The sequence below is a fragment of the Arvicanthis niloticus genome, chromosome 14, assembly GCF_011762505.2.
Source record: "Arvicanthis niloticus isolate mArvNil1 chromosome 14, mArvNil1.pat.X, whole genome shotgun sequence".
Lineage (NCBI taxonomy): Eukaryota > Metazoa > Chordata > Mammalia > Rodentia > Muridae > Arvicanthis > Arvicanthis niloticus.
Genome location: NC_047671.1, coordinates 62852761 through 62868079, shown reverse-complemented (window position 1 = coordinate 62868079; position 15319 = coordinate 62852761). Strand labels below are relative to the sequence as shown.

General features: G+C 43.1%; 1 protein-coding gene across 1 annotated transcript in view; it reads left to right on the top strand.

Annotated features, from left to right (window-relative positions):
- Window positions 1-15319, top strand: part of Mapre2 (microtubule associated protein RP/EB family member 2) — a 93540-nt gene that overhangs the window by 55690 nt on the left and 22531 nt on the right. The window contains 1 exon segment of the mRNA XM_034518018.2: window positions 179-392. Within this exon segment, the coding sequence (XP_034373909.1) occupies window positions 179-392 (214 nt within the window).

Here is a 15319-nt window from a genome sequence, read left to right as displayed (position 1 = left end):
TGGCCTCAGCAGGCACTACACACACATGGTGCACATACATGCACATAAATCAAAATAAATAAAACTTTTAAATTCGTGCTTACAAAAGAATGGCAAGCAAGCATTTCTTAGGATACAAACACATAAAACTTCAAGCTAGTCTGAGGTCTGTGACTCATGTGGTGACCTGACGTTGCAGGTAATCCCAGTGGAGAAGCTGGTGAAGGGGCGTTTCCAAGACAACCTGGATTTTATTCAGTGGTTTAAGAAATTCTATGATGCTAACTATGATGGGAAGGAGTATGATCCTGTCGAAGCCCGACAAGGGCAAGATGCAATTCCTCCCCCTGACCCTGGTGAACAGATCTTCAACCTGCCCAAGAAGTCTCACCATGCAAACTCCCCCACAGCAGGTATGTCACGAGGACATCTGTCCTTCTTCTCATAGGAAATGGCTCCAACTCTACAGTGTTTCGGTCTGTGCTTGTGATTGACAGTACTTTCGTGCCTTTGGATGGTTTTCAGTATTGTCTGTTGACCATGCTGATATTTCTATGATCCATTTGTCGTGTGAGTCTAATCTTGATTTCAGATACTAAAAAGGCACAGCCATACATGCTCTATCTCTGTAGCTGCCTATTAACCTAATACCCTGAGGATAGATATTCTCTCTCTCTCTCTCTCTCTCTCTCTCTCTCTCTCTCTTAATTTTCCTGAAACTTTTTGAGTAGTTTTGATTTAGATAAAAGTATTTTAGTGCTTAATTGCTGGCAAAACAGATTATAATATGACTTGACACAGTGCTAAGTGTGGGTCATTTTATAGAGATGTTTGAAGGAAATCAGTGAGGGGTTTGCATGTTACTGCAGACACTTGATTTGTCGTGAGTCCTTGTCCTCAAAATTGAAATTATTGAGGATACATACCTAGAACTTTTAGGAATATTTTAAGTTTTGTGGGAAAAAAAAACCCTCTAAAATATCCTAGAAATATCCTTGCCATAAACAACCAACTTTACCAGACAACGTATGTTATTGTGAAGTGAGGTCATTGTTATACACATATACACACTGGTTATGTATTAAACCATTAACAGTGAAACACTCCAAACTTTCTTTCCATCACAAATGCAGAGCCCACTGTTCAGACCTATTACAATACAGACCTCTTTAAAGTTTTGCCCATCCTATAGTCAGTGTGGATTAGCTATGGTTAATAATAGACACAGGTAGCTTTACTATCATACGTTAGCTTCATACTTAGAAACCTTTTCCCTATTTTTTTTTCTATCTATCTGATTTTATAGCTATATCCCAGGTAGTCTGTATGCCTTGGGAATCTGACATCTTCAAAAGATTTTAGACATAATTTGTTTTAAAAAAATATATTGTTAGAGGTAACAAGATCAGTGTGTATACTTGCCCAGTCTGTTAGATGAGGTCTTCTTCATATGGAAGGAAAAGAAAAAGAATACATATGTCTACGAGATATTTGGGGAGTAACTGGATTGGGCTGTGGTAATGGACGGATCCTGGAGTGAGCAAGCGAGCTGCCAAGCGTGACTTCCTGGCTTGTCTCCCACACTTGGAAGGATGAGGTTATCGTTTAGTAAGTGCTGAAAGAGCTCAAGCTGAGAAGACACAGTATTTATTTTAACATACTGAGTTTCAGGTTTCTTTGCAGCATCCAAAAGATGATCTGAATAACCATTGTGTGTGTGTGTGTGTGTGTGTGTGTGTGTGTGTGTGCGCGTGCACACACGCGTGCACCCATGCACACAAGCAGGAGCCACACATTTGTGAGTGTTGCTTAAGCGAAGCTAGAAGTGAATACAGAATGATAAGGGGAGGGCGTCTTCAGGAATTCCTAACAATTACCGAGTAAAGGAGACGAAACTTCCCTGGAATTCGGAGAAGATGCCAAAATGAAGAAGCTAAGGAGTGGCTTTCAGGGAAGCAGAGGAAGGAGACAGAGTGACCTATGGCTTCTAACTCCGCTGAGGAGTCAGTAAAGCGAGGCCTGGAGAGGTTCGGTGGATCGCTCAGGATCGCTCATCAGAAGAGGCTTGGGTTGGGGAGTGAGTTGGACATCAGTATTCAAGTCCAGGTTTGCAATGAGTGAGCCATGGCACTGAAGAGAACTGAGCTCTGATCTTTGGGAGTGAAGGGAAGAAGCTTTTTTAAAAGGATGAACATAGGCAAGGAAGTCAAGAGAATTCAAGTCATTAGTAGTGTGTGGAATGGACAGACCTAGACTATTCTTTCTTCCACAATCATACTGTGACCTTAATTCTTTGGCCTCAGCTCCAGCACTTGCCTTCCAAGCAGAACTGCAGTCTGTTGCCTTGTCCCCATTTTCCAAGAATTCCCTCATCTGTGTCTCACAGAGCAAACAGTGGGAAGTTTCTAGAAAGAGGGTCATGAATATTAATTGCAGAAATACAATGTACAGTAACACCTGAAAATAGTGTAGAGAGCTGATTCCTGTGGCGTGATTAATAATAGTTCAGAAAATCAGTGCCCTGAGACTCTGGGCCCTGGGGTCTGCATGGCAGCCTCTGAACAAGGCCAGGAGGGGTGTGGAGCACAAGCAAAGGGAGAGGCTGGATGAAGAAAAGCCATGAGGAGATTGGGAAACAAAATGTCATGCAGGTCCAGCTGGACACCTGTTTCACTCAGTATCCTTAGTAGAGCCGGAGTTGACTGTGTCCTCCCTGGGGCTGGGATTGAGAGGCCTGTGAAGTGAGCAGAACTTGGGCCAGAACCCAGGCAGGCTGATTTTCCCTCTTACCCCCGCCTCTGTGGCTGTTACTGGTGGACAGGTTGACTTTGAAACCAACTGCATTTTTTCTTTAATTCTAATAATAAACCTCAGAATATTTTTCTTCCACAATTGTAACTCTTCCTTATCTTTCTTTTTTTAACCTTCTAACACTTCTGCTCTTTCACCCAGAAATAGACCACACTGCCAGCCCTCTCACAGAAGCCACAGAGGAGCTTGTCCTTTTTGATGAAATGCCATGAACCTGAGAAAGAAGTCTGTGTTTTCCAGAACTCGCCTTCTCGGGTGACAAAACACGGAAACATTGAAATCAACAGTTGATAAATTTGATTTTTTTTTTTTAATGTCCCAGAAGGCAGTAGTTTCTGTTACTACTCCGGTACCTTGATGGTGTTTACTTGGTTGCTCTTACTCAGGGAAGAATGGTATTTTCAGGAATGCAAATTAATCATCACCCTTTAATCAAGTGTGTCCTGAATATTAGACATTATGGGTCAGTAAAACTTTACTGGAGAAAAATTACCACAAGACAGACATCACATGCGGGACACAGTTTTTAAGGACCACAGTTGGAGAAAGGCCCCTAGAAGTGCACAAGGCCCTGACTTTTCTCCAAGTCCTACATTCAGACAGTGGGTGGGAACAAGGCCAAGAAAATGTAAGTCAAAATGTTTCCCGAAAGTCAGGTGCTTAAACCTGTGAGTAGAAGAATCCTTGTGCTTTAGTCAAGGTTTCTAGGGACTTTTTCAGAATCTGTTCCTCTTTGACTGAGACATGTATATTGTAGGAAATGAGACTACAATATTGAAAGCATCATCCTATTACAGAGACAAGGATATCTGTTTCCAGCACGTGATCTATTGCAGGATATGTAGGTACCAAAGCACAGGCAGCAGTGAAAGATTTAAGAGTCTTAAGTTGGAAAGTTTATCAGAGTCTGCTAGTCTGGCCTTGTGTTTCAGATCCAGCTGTGCACGGGTCCCACATGTGTGAGTTTGAATGTGATATAGTAGGTCTCAGGGTTCTCTCAGAATTCTCTATTCAGAACACTGACCCTAATCTGTATAATGAGGTCTTGATGTATATGGTATGAGTTGTCCTTCACCCAGGACCACAAATGCTACCCCCATCCTTTTTCCAACTATATAATCCATTACATGTTTCCATGGATACAGACAATCAAAAAGAGATCAAGGTTTCAATATGAAAACAGAATGATAACTAGATTTTACTGATTTAGAACCAGATTTTTGATTATTTGTCTCCATGGAAACATGTAATGGCTTGTCTGGTTGGAAACAGGATGGGAGGGTAGCAGTTTGGAATACTTGGTTAATTTTGCACTGATGAATCTCTACTCAGAGATATGCCTTGGACTGATTTAACTCGCATGCCTGGCTGCTTCAAAGCATCTTGCATGAGTGACAAAGGGACCAGATTAGAGTGGGAAAGTGATGTGGAATGTAATGTCCATCTAATAATAATAGAGAGGACCCTGTCTGTGCTAACAAGGAAGGGAATCCTGATTCTGCAGCATCTGTGCTGTGTGGAACAGAGAAGGTTTCCTGTATAAAGCCGATGTAATCCACACATTTGGTGCATTCTTTTTGAGAGCATGCTAGATTTCTCTGTCATTTCAATGCAGATGAAAGCTTTTCTCCTGTGGCCTCAAAGAAGCATAAAGTATCTTGATATCTGTGTGTGGGTGGACAGCTCACCTCCGCTATAATCAACTTCAGTATAAACAGGTCTCATATCAGAGTGAATAGCTGCAGAGTAGCATCAATTCCAACTGAATTCTGAGGAATTGTGTTGTCACAGTTTTTAACTTGCCACCTGCAGCCGTGCGTTTAAATGCACATGTCACAATGATAGCTGTCTGTTAGGTGTCTGCACCCTCGTGAATCGTGACGTTTATAAGTGTAGTTGCCCTGATCCGACCTGCAATTCCATAGCTGTCTGGAGAGATAGGCTTTATGTGTGAAGACTTACAAAACTTAAAAGGAAATTCAGCATTATGGTTTCCATAGCAACAGCAGCTCAGACACACTGTAGATTCACATACGCTAATGTATTTAAATCAGACTCCCAAATATAAATATAGTTAGATAGATTCAGAGTTGCTATGGGGATTGAGCTTTCTCTCTCCCTTCGGGACCAGTGCATCAGCCTTAAAATCAGGTTAGGGAGAAATGCTAGTGGATCCAAAACAGACTGTACCAAGGCAGTGTCACTGGGTGTCTAAATAATCTTCACTGAATCCCTAAATGTAGATTTTAGTAAATCCTAATAGTGTTTTTAAAACACTATTGAATATTGGATATCCCCATTCAGTTGCTCCAAGCTGTTGTCTCGGTTTCCATGTGACTGTGTTTCTCCAGCTGTTTGCTGAGCAGCATACAAGCATTGCTTGAACATCTAAAATCTAGATAGGCATTGTCTCTCACCATCTTTAGGGAAAGAAAAGTTTACGTACTTCTTTATGTTTTTAGTTAGTTTTTTTTTTTTTTTCTTAAGAAACATAGTGCCAAGTGTGGTGATGCACGCCTTTAATCCAGCACTCAGGAGGCAGAGGCAAGCAGATCTCTGTGAATTTGAGGCCAGCAGACTCTACAGACTGAGCTCCAGGACAGCTGGAGATACAACAGAGATACAATAATCACAGTGGGGGTTTTTGTTGTTGTTTTGAGGTTTTGCCGCATTCTGGTTTTAGTTTTACAGTTCAGAATGTGCCCCCTTTAAAGTACCACATGTATTTGAAAAGAATATTATTCTTCATTTGAGAAGTGCTTTGTAAATATGTAAAACAAGGAGTTTGACAGTATGTTTCAGATTCTCCCTAGTTTGATGGGAGGAACTTGTCTATCCCAAATAACTGTTGCAGAAATAATTTTTAGTCTTTCTAAATTGGTTGTGAAATTGTCTGCGCCTCTCTTTAATTACTTCTGGCTTTGATTTCTGTTGTTGAGGAGTCTTTTACTAGTGCATATATATTTATGATTAAGTCATCCTATCAAATTGAACTTAGGATTTTTGAAACTACTCTTTGTCTTAAGAATAATGATAAAGACAGTGTAGTCACTACTGCTTTTTTATATTTATGGTTTGAATGATTTTTAATGATGTAAATATCCTTATTTATTAAATACCCACCTATCTGTGTCTTTATAGGTAAAGTGTGCCTTTAACCAGCATATAATTGGGCCCTGTCTTTTAAGTCACTTTGGTAATCTCTGCCTTTTTAGAGTGATTGATTAGCCCATTCATATTTAGTGTAACTAGTGGTTTTTCTTCACTTAAATCTACCAAATTATTATTGATTTACTGTTTGTTTCTCTCTTACTAAAAAGTTTAGTTTTTATATTTTACCATATTCAGTTTCTTCATTTCTGAACATTGAGGTCCATACATATTCTTTAAACTGAAGAACTGTTGATATTTCTTATAGTGACATGCTAAGCAGTAAAACACTGTTTAGCTTTCCTTTCTCTATAAGGTCTTTTATTGTGTATTCATTCTTAGTGTTTGCACTGATGAAGCACTTCAGTACTTCTAGTTATTTAAAGATGCTGTGGCCTCTATATATGTGTATATGACTTGGACAGCCTTTCCCCAAGCTTTTCTCCTTAACTTTGGCTTTCTGTTTTAACTGTGATGCCTGACCTTTCCTCACTCTCCATGTCAGGAAAGCACCCAAAACATCTTGTCAAATAGCAGTGTTGCACTCAGCCCTACACCACCACCACCATCACCATTATATTCCATGGCCAGTACATATTAAGACACAGCTATATTGCTAAGCTGCATGTGGTTATCACTGAGCTATGTAAAGGCCTAGAGAAAAATTTAAGGAAATTCTTTGACGGCACAGATAATTAAACTCCTGAAGGGAACCCCCTACTGTCTATTAGAAAAGTATCAGCAAGTTTCTTCTCATTGGACATCTGTCATATAAGAGATAAGTAAGAGATACCACTAACTATTGGGATACTGTCTTCTCAAACCTAATCAAGCCTGTATTTTTCTACTGATGTGGTTTGAGCTGCTATAGTTACATAAAATAAATTCATCTTATAAACAACAGAAATGTATTTCTTGCAAAGAAGAGGGCCAGCAAGTTCAAAACCAAGGTGCTAGGAGATTCAGTGTCTGATAAGGACCTGTTTCCCACAAATACTGTTCATAGACAGCGCCTTGCACTGTGTCCAGAGATGAGTCAGTGGGTCTCAAGACACACTCTCTTGAGCCTTTTTTCTAAGAAATGATGCTTGCATTCCTTTTGTCCTCATGACTTCCTCTCCTCTGGAAGGCCTCACCTCATAAAACTGTCATATTGAGGGGGAGTTTAAATATATCTTGGTGCAGGGATGGGTAACAAGGTTTTACAACGTGGCACCTACCTATAATGGCCACAAAACTGTAGCATAGTATGTGAGTAGAACTCTACCAGATCACACTTTCAGGACATCTATGAGTTTAGAATATCAAACATAAGCAAAGAAGCAGGAAGAATTCAGGAATGTCAGATCGGAGCCTCTGGCAGTGTCTGTCTTTATTATCTGGGTTTGTCTGATTGCTGGGATGGCATTTCAGATAGATGATATGAATTCAGTTTGTGTTTTTTTAGTTATTTGTTTTCTTGAACCAAAGTCACATGCATAGTTTTCTTTAAAACTAGATTTTTGGAAATCCTGGAGAGCAGAAGCCATAAAATGCTGTATATGCATATATTTTGTTGTCCTGTAACTCATAAAATCTCACACACATACCCAAATCAAACTTTTTCATGAGCTTTAAGGATTCTTTAAAATTGAGAAGAAATAGGTCCTATCCATGGGTATCTGTGCAGTGTGCAGTAAGCACCACCTGCTGTAAGCCTTCCTTTCAGGTTAGTGTCCCTCACAACAGCCCTGACAGGCGGCTGTTAGTATCAGCCTCATTTTAGCATTTAGGACTCTGAAACCAGAACTTTAGTAACTTGCCTGTGTGAGACACATGGGATCTGAGGTCCGTTGATGATTCCAGAACCCCTGTTCCTCACTGGACCTCCTCTAGAATTGCACGTGCGCGCGCGCGCGCACACACACACACACACACACACACACACACACAGAGTGTATCAGTGAAATATACCAATCACATTGTGAGGTTCAGTGAGGAAGATGAAGGCTGTGGGTATTACTAAGAGATGACCCTCGGAGTGGCATGCTTGCTTTTGATTTCTGCAGCATCCTCCTTTTTGTCTGTAGTCATGTTGAATGAGGAGACGTGTACTGTATCTTAGCATATTCAGGAATACAGGAAATGTGAAGTCACTTGTTCCTGGGTGTTTATCTCTGATTTCCAGATTTTCCTATCCAAATACATCTCTGAACAAATGGTGTGAGAGATGCCAACGTAATGAATAATAAGCCTCACAAACAAAACTGGCATATTTCCACCCAAAGGGCTGGTGGTGGGCCCTCCTGCAGCCTCGGGTCCTCTCATAACCAGCATGGGTTGTCCCCACATAGACACTCCCTGTATATGCTAACCATGTCTTCCTCTTCATGGGCTACTCGTAGTCTCTGAATACACACAGTAAAGTGAAATTTTGCTTTTCAGCCAACAGCAGACCTCATCAGTTCTCAGAAGGAAGTGATACCACAGTTGCTCTTGGAGTTACTCCTGTAATTCCACAAGCAGGCTATGACATTGTGCCTGTGAACCTGCTTTTATTATAGGTGTCTTTCTTAGTCATTTAGTATGTTGGACAAAGTAAAAAGCAGGGCTCTGTGTGTGTGTGTGTGTGTGAATATATATTGTATGTATGCAAATGTTTATATGTGCATGTGTGCAAAATATAAATTTGTATTGAAAAATATAAATGTGTATATGTGTGTATGTGAATATACATGTTGCGTGCATACAAGTGTGTATGTGAATATGTATTGTATATATGTGTATATAATGTCTGCACACATGCATGTGTATGAAAATATATTTGTGTGTAAATATATATAGTGTACGTGCATGTATATGTATATAAATATTTATATATGTATATACCTGTGTGTATGTATGTGTGTGTATGTGTATATATATATATATATATATATATATATATATATATATATATATTAGAGAGAGAGTGTGTGTGTGTGCATGTACATGCGTGCACGTGTACATGTGTGTCACAGCATATAAAGAGGCCAGAGGACAATCTTCAGGAGTTCTCACTTTCCATCTCGTTGAGGCAAGGTCTCTCACTGTTTTTGTGCTGCCGTCCAGGCCAGCTGACAGTGAGCTCCCAGGTTCTTCTCCTGGCATCCCTCTCACTGCAGGAATGAGTGCTGAGCTCGCAGGAGCACATGCTGAACCTGGCTCTTCACATGGCTTATCATGGTCAGGGTCATCAGGCTTCCCCCACTGAGTCAGCATCCCAGCCTGAAAAGGCAGTGTGTAGCACTTTATGCGTTCCCTTTGAAGGAACAACCTGAACTACAAGCCAGTTCTGCCCTTTAGTCACCATTTGCCCACAAGCTGACACAGGAGGCCCATCTGTCTGATGAACTTGAGTTGCTGCGGTTGTCATTTATGTCAAGGAAAAACCAGCAAATTTCAAAGTCTGTCCAGCTGTTTCCAGTGCCTGCAGTGTACCTCACTGTAACTTAGAAAACAACACAGCATCTACATAGCAGCCCAGAAAATGCCAGAACAGCAAACAGTCCCTATTTCTTTGGCTCCTTGCATTTTTGTGTCAGCTTGGCTTGAATCATACTCAGTCATGTGGCCCTAAGGTATTGCTGAGACATTGTAAAGGATTCTGGGAGTACACGGTGATCCCAACAAGACCCATATATTTGGAGGAGTTGCAGTCATGGGAGGAAACTGAGGAACGTGTGCTCACTCCAGGAGAATTTTGAGGAAGCCCACCTGAACTGGCCGTGCCGCCTCTTCAAAGGTTTGCTGGGAAAAGTAAACCTCAGCCAAGACTTAAAGCTGAGTAGAGGTGAGCCAGCCAAGAGGCATGGTCAGGAACATTCCAGACAGAGCAGTGTTAAGGTCACAAGAGAATGTGTTCAGTTCAGTGGTTCAGTGATGTGCATGTTGTTTCATTTGGATGTTTTGCACCATGAAGCTGTAGGGGTAAACAGGTCCCTTGTTACTGCTTTCAGAAATAAGTAAGTATGTTGAAATTGGCACCTTAAAAGAGCAAAGGTGTTGTCTCACAGTGCAGGGCAGCTCCGCTGGCTTCTCTGATCTGGAAGGCACATGCAGCAACCCAATATCCGCTGGGCTAAGATCTCATCAGTGGCTCACCTGGAGAAGGAGTCACATGCTGTCCTTTCTTGGACCTGTGGGGCTGAGTCTCTCTGGGTTCTTTCTGTAGGCCACTCTTGCTTGGTTCCTGGAAGTCACTTGCACCATTCCAATGTGGGCCTTTCCAACAAAATGGTTACTCCTCAGCAACTGCTGCTTCATGAGCAGAAGGGAAGTCTGCCTGGTGTGTGTGCTAGCAAGAGTCCTCAACATAGTGACAGAATGGTGAGCGTGCCTTCCCATCACCTTTGTCAAAGTCTCTTGATCCGCACCACCTCCATGTTCTAGGATGAATGTCCTACAAATGTTGTAAACACCAGCAGACAGAGACCACTGGAATGGATGTCATGTTCAAGACTGTCACAGAGGATTACAGAGCTCATACTTTTATAATGGGGTCTGTTGGGAGCCACTGGAAGGCTAAAGCAGTATTTGCCCTGCCTTATGAGAGCATACACAGAAGGGGCATGCTCACATACAAGCTTACAACCTCACTGCTACCTCTAACTGCGGAGAAGAGAAAGTAGATGGTAGTTGCAGTGTGTGCTATGAAGACTTCAGGGAGGTATAGTCAACACAGCGCAATGATTAGTGGGATACGGGAAGTGAAGGGGAAAGGCAGTGTTGGAACCCGTGGTTGGCTTGGTAGGTGGCTGGTAGAAGCCGCAAACCCTGGTACAGAAGCCATATGCAGTAAGTAAAGGAGACTGGGTAGTTGAAGTGAGCTCTAACTTCCTGAGCTCTGACGCTTTTCTGGGAAGTCCAGACAAGATTGTGTTATTGGAACACAACAGGCTTGCCACCATCAGAAAAGGGACCTTGCATGTCAACGGGCACTCATACTGAAACTGAAAGCAGCACATCTAAAGTAATTACATACGGAGGTACCCCAGAAATGGCCATGTTACTTCATAAGCTTCCTTCTTAAATGAGCACTGCACGCCAGAAGTACAGTGGCGCCCATGATGGTGTTGTCATGGCAACGCCTGTGTGTCTTTCTTCTCTGTGGGCTGGCTCAGTCTGCTGGCTCCATCAGCCACTCCCTTCCCGCTACTGCAGAAAACAGGCAAGGGCCATTGCTATCAATTAGTGTCAGGATAGGATGTGGGAACCATTCACTTCGGTGAAAGAATCCTCATTGTTATTTCTCTGAGGGCAATTGAAAAATACAAATTTAAACCAAGGTGGTGATTGGTTTTACCATGTAATATGTTTGAAAGCCGGATTCATCTTCCACCAAGGTGTGAGAAGCACAGAAAGTCAGCAGTTTATTGCAAAACATACATTCCACATTGAAATAGCTATTTAAAAGTTTCAAAATCCTGAGCCATTTCAAGACATGAAGCACTTTTTTGCATTTTCCCCTCTGTGAGAAATTCTCTGAAACCAAAGTGACTCAAGCAGAGTCTGGAAAATACTGGAGAATCACATGATGCCTAAAAATAAGCACATCATCCCTGGCAGGGACCATGAGCAGGGCAGCAGAGACAGTATGTCAGGGCTCCCACTCGGGCATGCTCCCTGAGCTCAGCCTCTACCCATCCATCCCAGGGGCTGCCTTTGTGCAGGCTGGTCAGCTGGGGGAGGGGTCCTGGGGGTCCTCCGGTACTGCTTGCTCGGCTGTGACAGCCACACCCTCAGCAGTGAGGTGCCTGCCTTTCAGGGAGTCTCTATAGTAGGTTCTCCCAGAGCCATTTATCACATAGTGTAATGACCCCAGAGCAGTGACTGGGCGTGGCTGGCTCCCTGGTCTGCCTCTGCCTGGCTTCCCTGAGGCTCTCCCTTTGGAATCAATAGCACATGGCATCCATCTGAGAATGTTTCCTTTCTTTTTCTCCTGTTAACATTAACATTACACAAAATGTAGATTGTGTAAAAACAGGCATCTGGCAGCTGCAGTAAATGGTGTGGAATAAGGTCCCCAAACTGCAACATCTCAAACACTGTCCAAACCAAAACCAAATCTGTGGTGAATGACCAAGAGGAGCGGCTACAGTGGCTCCTTGCTGGCTCTTGTGGGTCTGTCCTCACAGTCTGTTCTGAGAGCAGAACAGTGACCTTTGAAAGCCAGCATTAAGACATACCCCTCTGCAAGGGCCCTGGATCTTGATGGAAGCCTGGGAGGACCTGTGCATCCACCCTCCAGTGTGTCTCTGTATCTCTGCCCTGTGCATTCTCTACCACAGCAAGCTGAGCTGACCCTGAGATGGTGAGACAGAACCGAAACCCATTAGACCTCCACACAGCCCGTTTTGGCCACACTGATTGTATCCATCACATCTTCATCTTGGTTTAAATCTTACCTTCTCGTTGAGGTCTTGAGGACCAGAGGATGACCCCTGCCTCTTCTGTGTTCTTCGCAGGGATTCTGGAGGATGTTCTAAGAGCCATTACTCTCTGTGAGGAGTAAGACTGTTAAAGCAAAGTGGCCAGCTCCTCCCCGCTTCCAACACACACACTCACACATATACTCACTCACATATACATGCACACATATGCGCATGCATACACACTCATATGCACACTTACATACATGTACACACACCTGGCTAATGGCTTTGCTACCCTGTTGATCCACAGAGTTCCCGAGGAGATTCAGCTCCAGTGGCCTGTGGGAACCCTGCAGGTCCATGAGAGTAGTTGAAACTGGAGAAGACCAAGAGCCTACCCCTCGTCACACATGCAGCTAACTGGGTCTCCCTGTCCATTCTGCTCTACCTTCTCCGGAGCAGGGATGCTCTCATTGGCTTTGTCAATTACTAGCTTATTGTGTTACTGTTGAGTCCCATGTTCCCAGATGGAACTGAAACTCCACACAGACAAGCACCGTTTGTGCTTCATTTGCTACTTCATGCCAGTATCTGCTGAGTTTGCCAGCTACATGGTAGTTGATTGATTAATTAATTAATTAATTAATGAAGAGATAGTATAAGAACAAGCCTGCACTGTCGCACTCTGATTCTCAGTGTAGTTTCATTGGTGTCCCTCCTTCACTGGAGGAGGGACATCCCATGCCTTGGAGCTCATAGTGGTCTATGGAGGTTCTGGTAGAGATGAGTCTCTTCTTTGAGCCCAGCTCTTTCATTTTCTAGTGTCTGGAATAGAAAGCCTGTGTGTTTGATTGCTTTAAGCCAGATCTCATTTGCTGAGGAATGACAGTGATAACAGAGTGAGCACTATGTACTAGGCTTTGGGGTAGAAGTTGCCCAGATTTTAATCCCAGCACTTGTGGGGCAGAAAGCAGTAGACCAATGAGTTTGAGGCTAGTCTGCTCTGTAAAGTGAGTTCCAGGACATCCAGTGCTGCTCAGAGAAACCCTGTCTCAAAAAGCAAAAAGAAAAAAAAAGGGGGGGGAGGGTTCCCATGTTTTAAAAATTGTTTGTTTAGTGTGATTGTGTTTGCATGAGTTTAAGTATACCACATGCATGCAGGTGCCCTTGGGGACCAGAACAGGAGGTCATAAACCCTGGAACTGGAGTTAGAAGTGGTTATGAGCCTCTTGATGTGGGTGTTGGGAGCCTCAAGCATTTCTAACTGCTGAGCCAGCTTTCTCCATCCCCAGGTATTCTGTGTTTACTCCAGTGATCCTCCCAACTCTGGAAAGCAACCCCGTTCTTCCTGTCTTGAATTTAAATCTGGTAGGGTGGCAGCGAGTCACCCCACTTTAGCTATCAGCAGATCCAGGGTCCTTTAGATCCACGGGGCACAGGGCTCCGCTAGTGAGTACCACATCCCAGAGTCACCCTGAGATGAGATGATGGTGCCAAGTGCTGTGCCAGGTCTTCATTCCCACAGGATCAGTGTGGTTCATACTCTCTGCAGCCCTGAGCTGCTCCGAGAGGAACGGCTCATGTTATCAGCTGATACCGACTAGAAAGAACAGTAGCCTGGCTTTGCCACAGGCTGTCTTGGTGAAGACAGAGCCAGAAGGGCTTTGAATTGCTCCTTGCAAAATAAACAGCCAGCCTCTCAATGGGCTCATGAAAATCAGGGCCCCCAGAACCCTGTTAGAATTCCCTTGAGACTGAACCCTGGCCACCCCTGAGACCTTGATTTTTTTTTCCTTTGCAAAGTAAATTAATGGCAGTCTACAAGGTGAAGGGATGGCACCGATTATGAAGGAAAAGACAGAGTCTTTATTCCTTGAGCTTGTAGAAATCAGTATCATATGGGAATGGTCTGTCTTCTTGCAGTCTGATGGCTCTGGTGTCAACTAATCTCAGAGGAAGGCCTTCCTGTGCCCATGGAATCTCTCTCCTCGGCCATCAGTCCAGCCCAGCTGTTTTCTGCCAGTCCTAGCCCTTTGTTTGATTTTAAAGCAAGTTCATTATCGCAATTAAAAGACAAAATATGTGTGCCAAGGTGAGGGGAACCAGGAAGTGATGTCAGATTCATCTGAGAATGATTAATTGATGCATTGGTGAGGTGTTGTCCACCTGCTGTGTTTCAGCTGTCCTATGAGGTTTTAGTGAAGGAGGCTTGTGGGGGTGGAACAGGAGAGGAACGGTCTCTCAAAGTAAGGAAGAGGTTAGTGGCTTTGTATCAGGGTGGGGGATGTCTGTGTCCATACACTTGAGTTTAACACTAATGTCCTTGACATTAGTATTAATATCATATAATTAGCTACTTTCCATTATGGTTTTGGTAAAAGGAATCCAGCAGATTATGAGAAGATTTTTTAAAGTCTTAAGAGAACTGGCCAGGAAGAGAAGAGACGACGACACTACTTCCTTTGCTTCTTCCTCCCTTCTGAACCTTACCCAGCCTCCTGTCTCCAAGTGCAGCATTTTCCATACACATCAAGCAAGCTACTAATTACAGGCTTTAGACACAGCGATGCTCTGACTTCACCAAGACACTGAATCAAGCCACTCACTCCTTTTTACAACCGTGGATAAAATATCTTAGAATCATATTTATGCCCCAAATCCTAAAAGCCTTCATTAAGATGGAACTGCTCAAAGACAGGCATTGTGAATCACGTCCATCTCCGGTGGGGAAATGTTGGAGAATTATAGGGACTTGGGCAGAGTTTGTGTCCATTTCCCTCTGCTTCTGAACCCCCTTTTTTATTTGAAAGGGAAAATTAAGGGGGAATAGAAAAGCTTAAGGGCAGAACAGTCTCGTCTGAAACAGAGCTACTGCTGATTACGGTCTCAGGACGTTGCTGTAGGGAAAAACTCTGTATCTGAATGGAAGTCAGTGACTGGATGGCCTTTAAAAATCACGATGGTTTCCACGTGTGCACCCTTGAAGC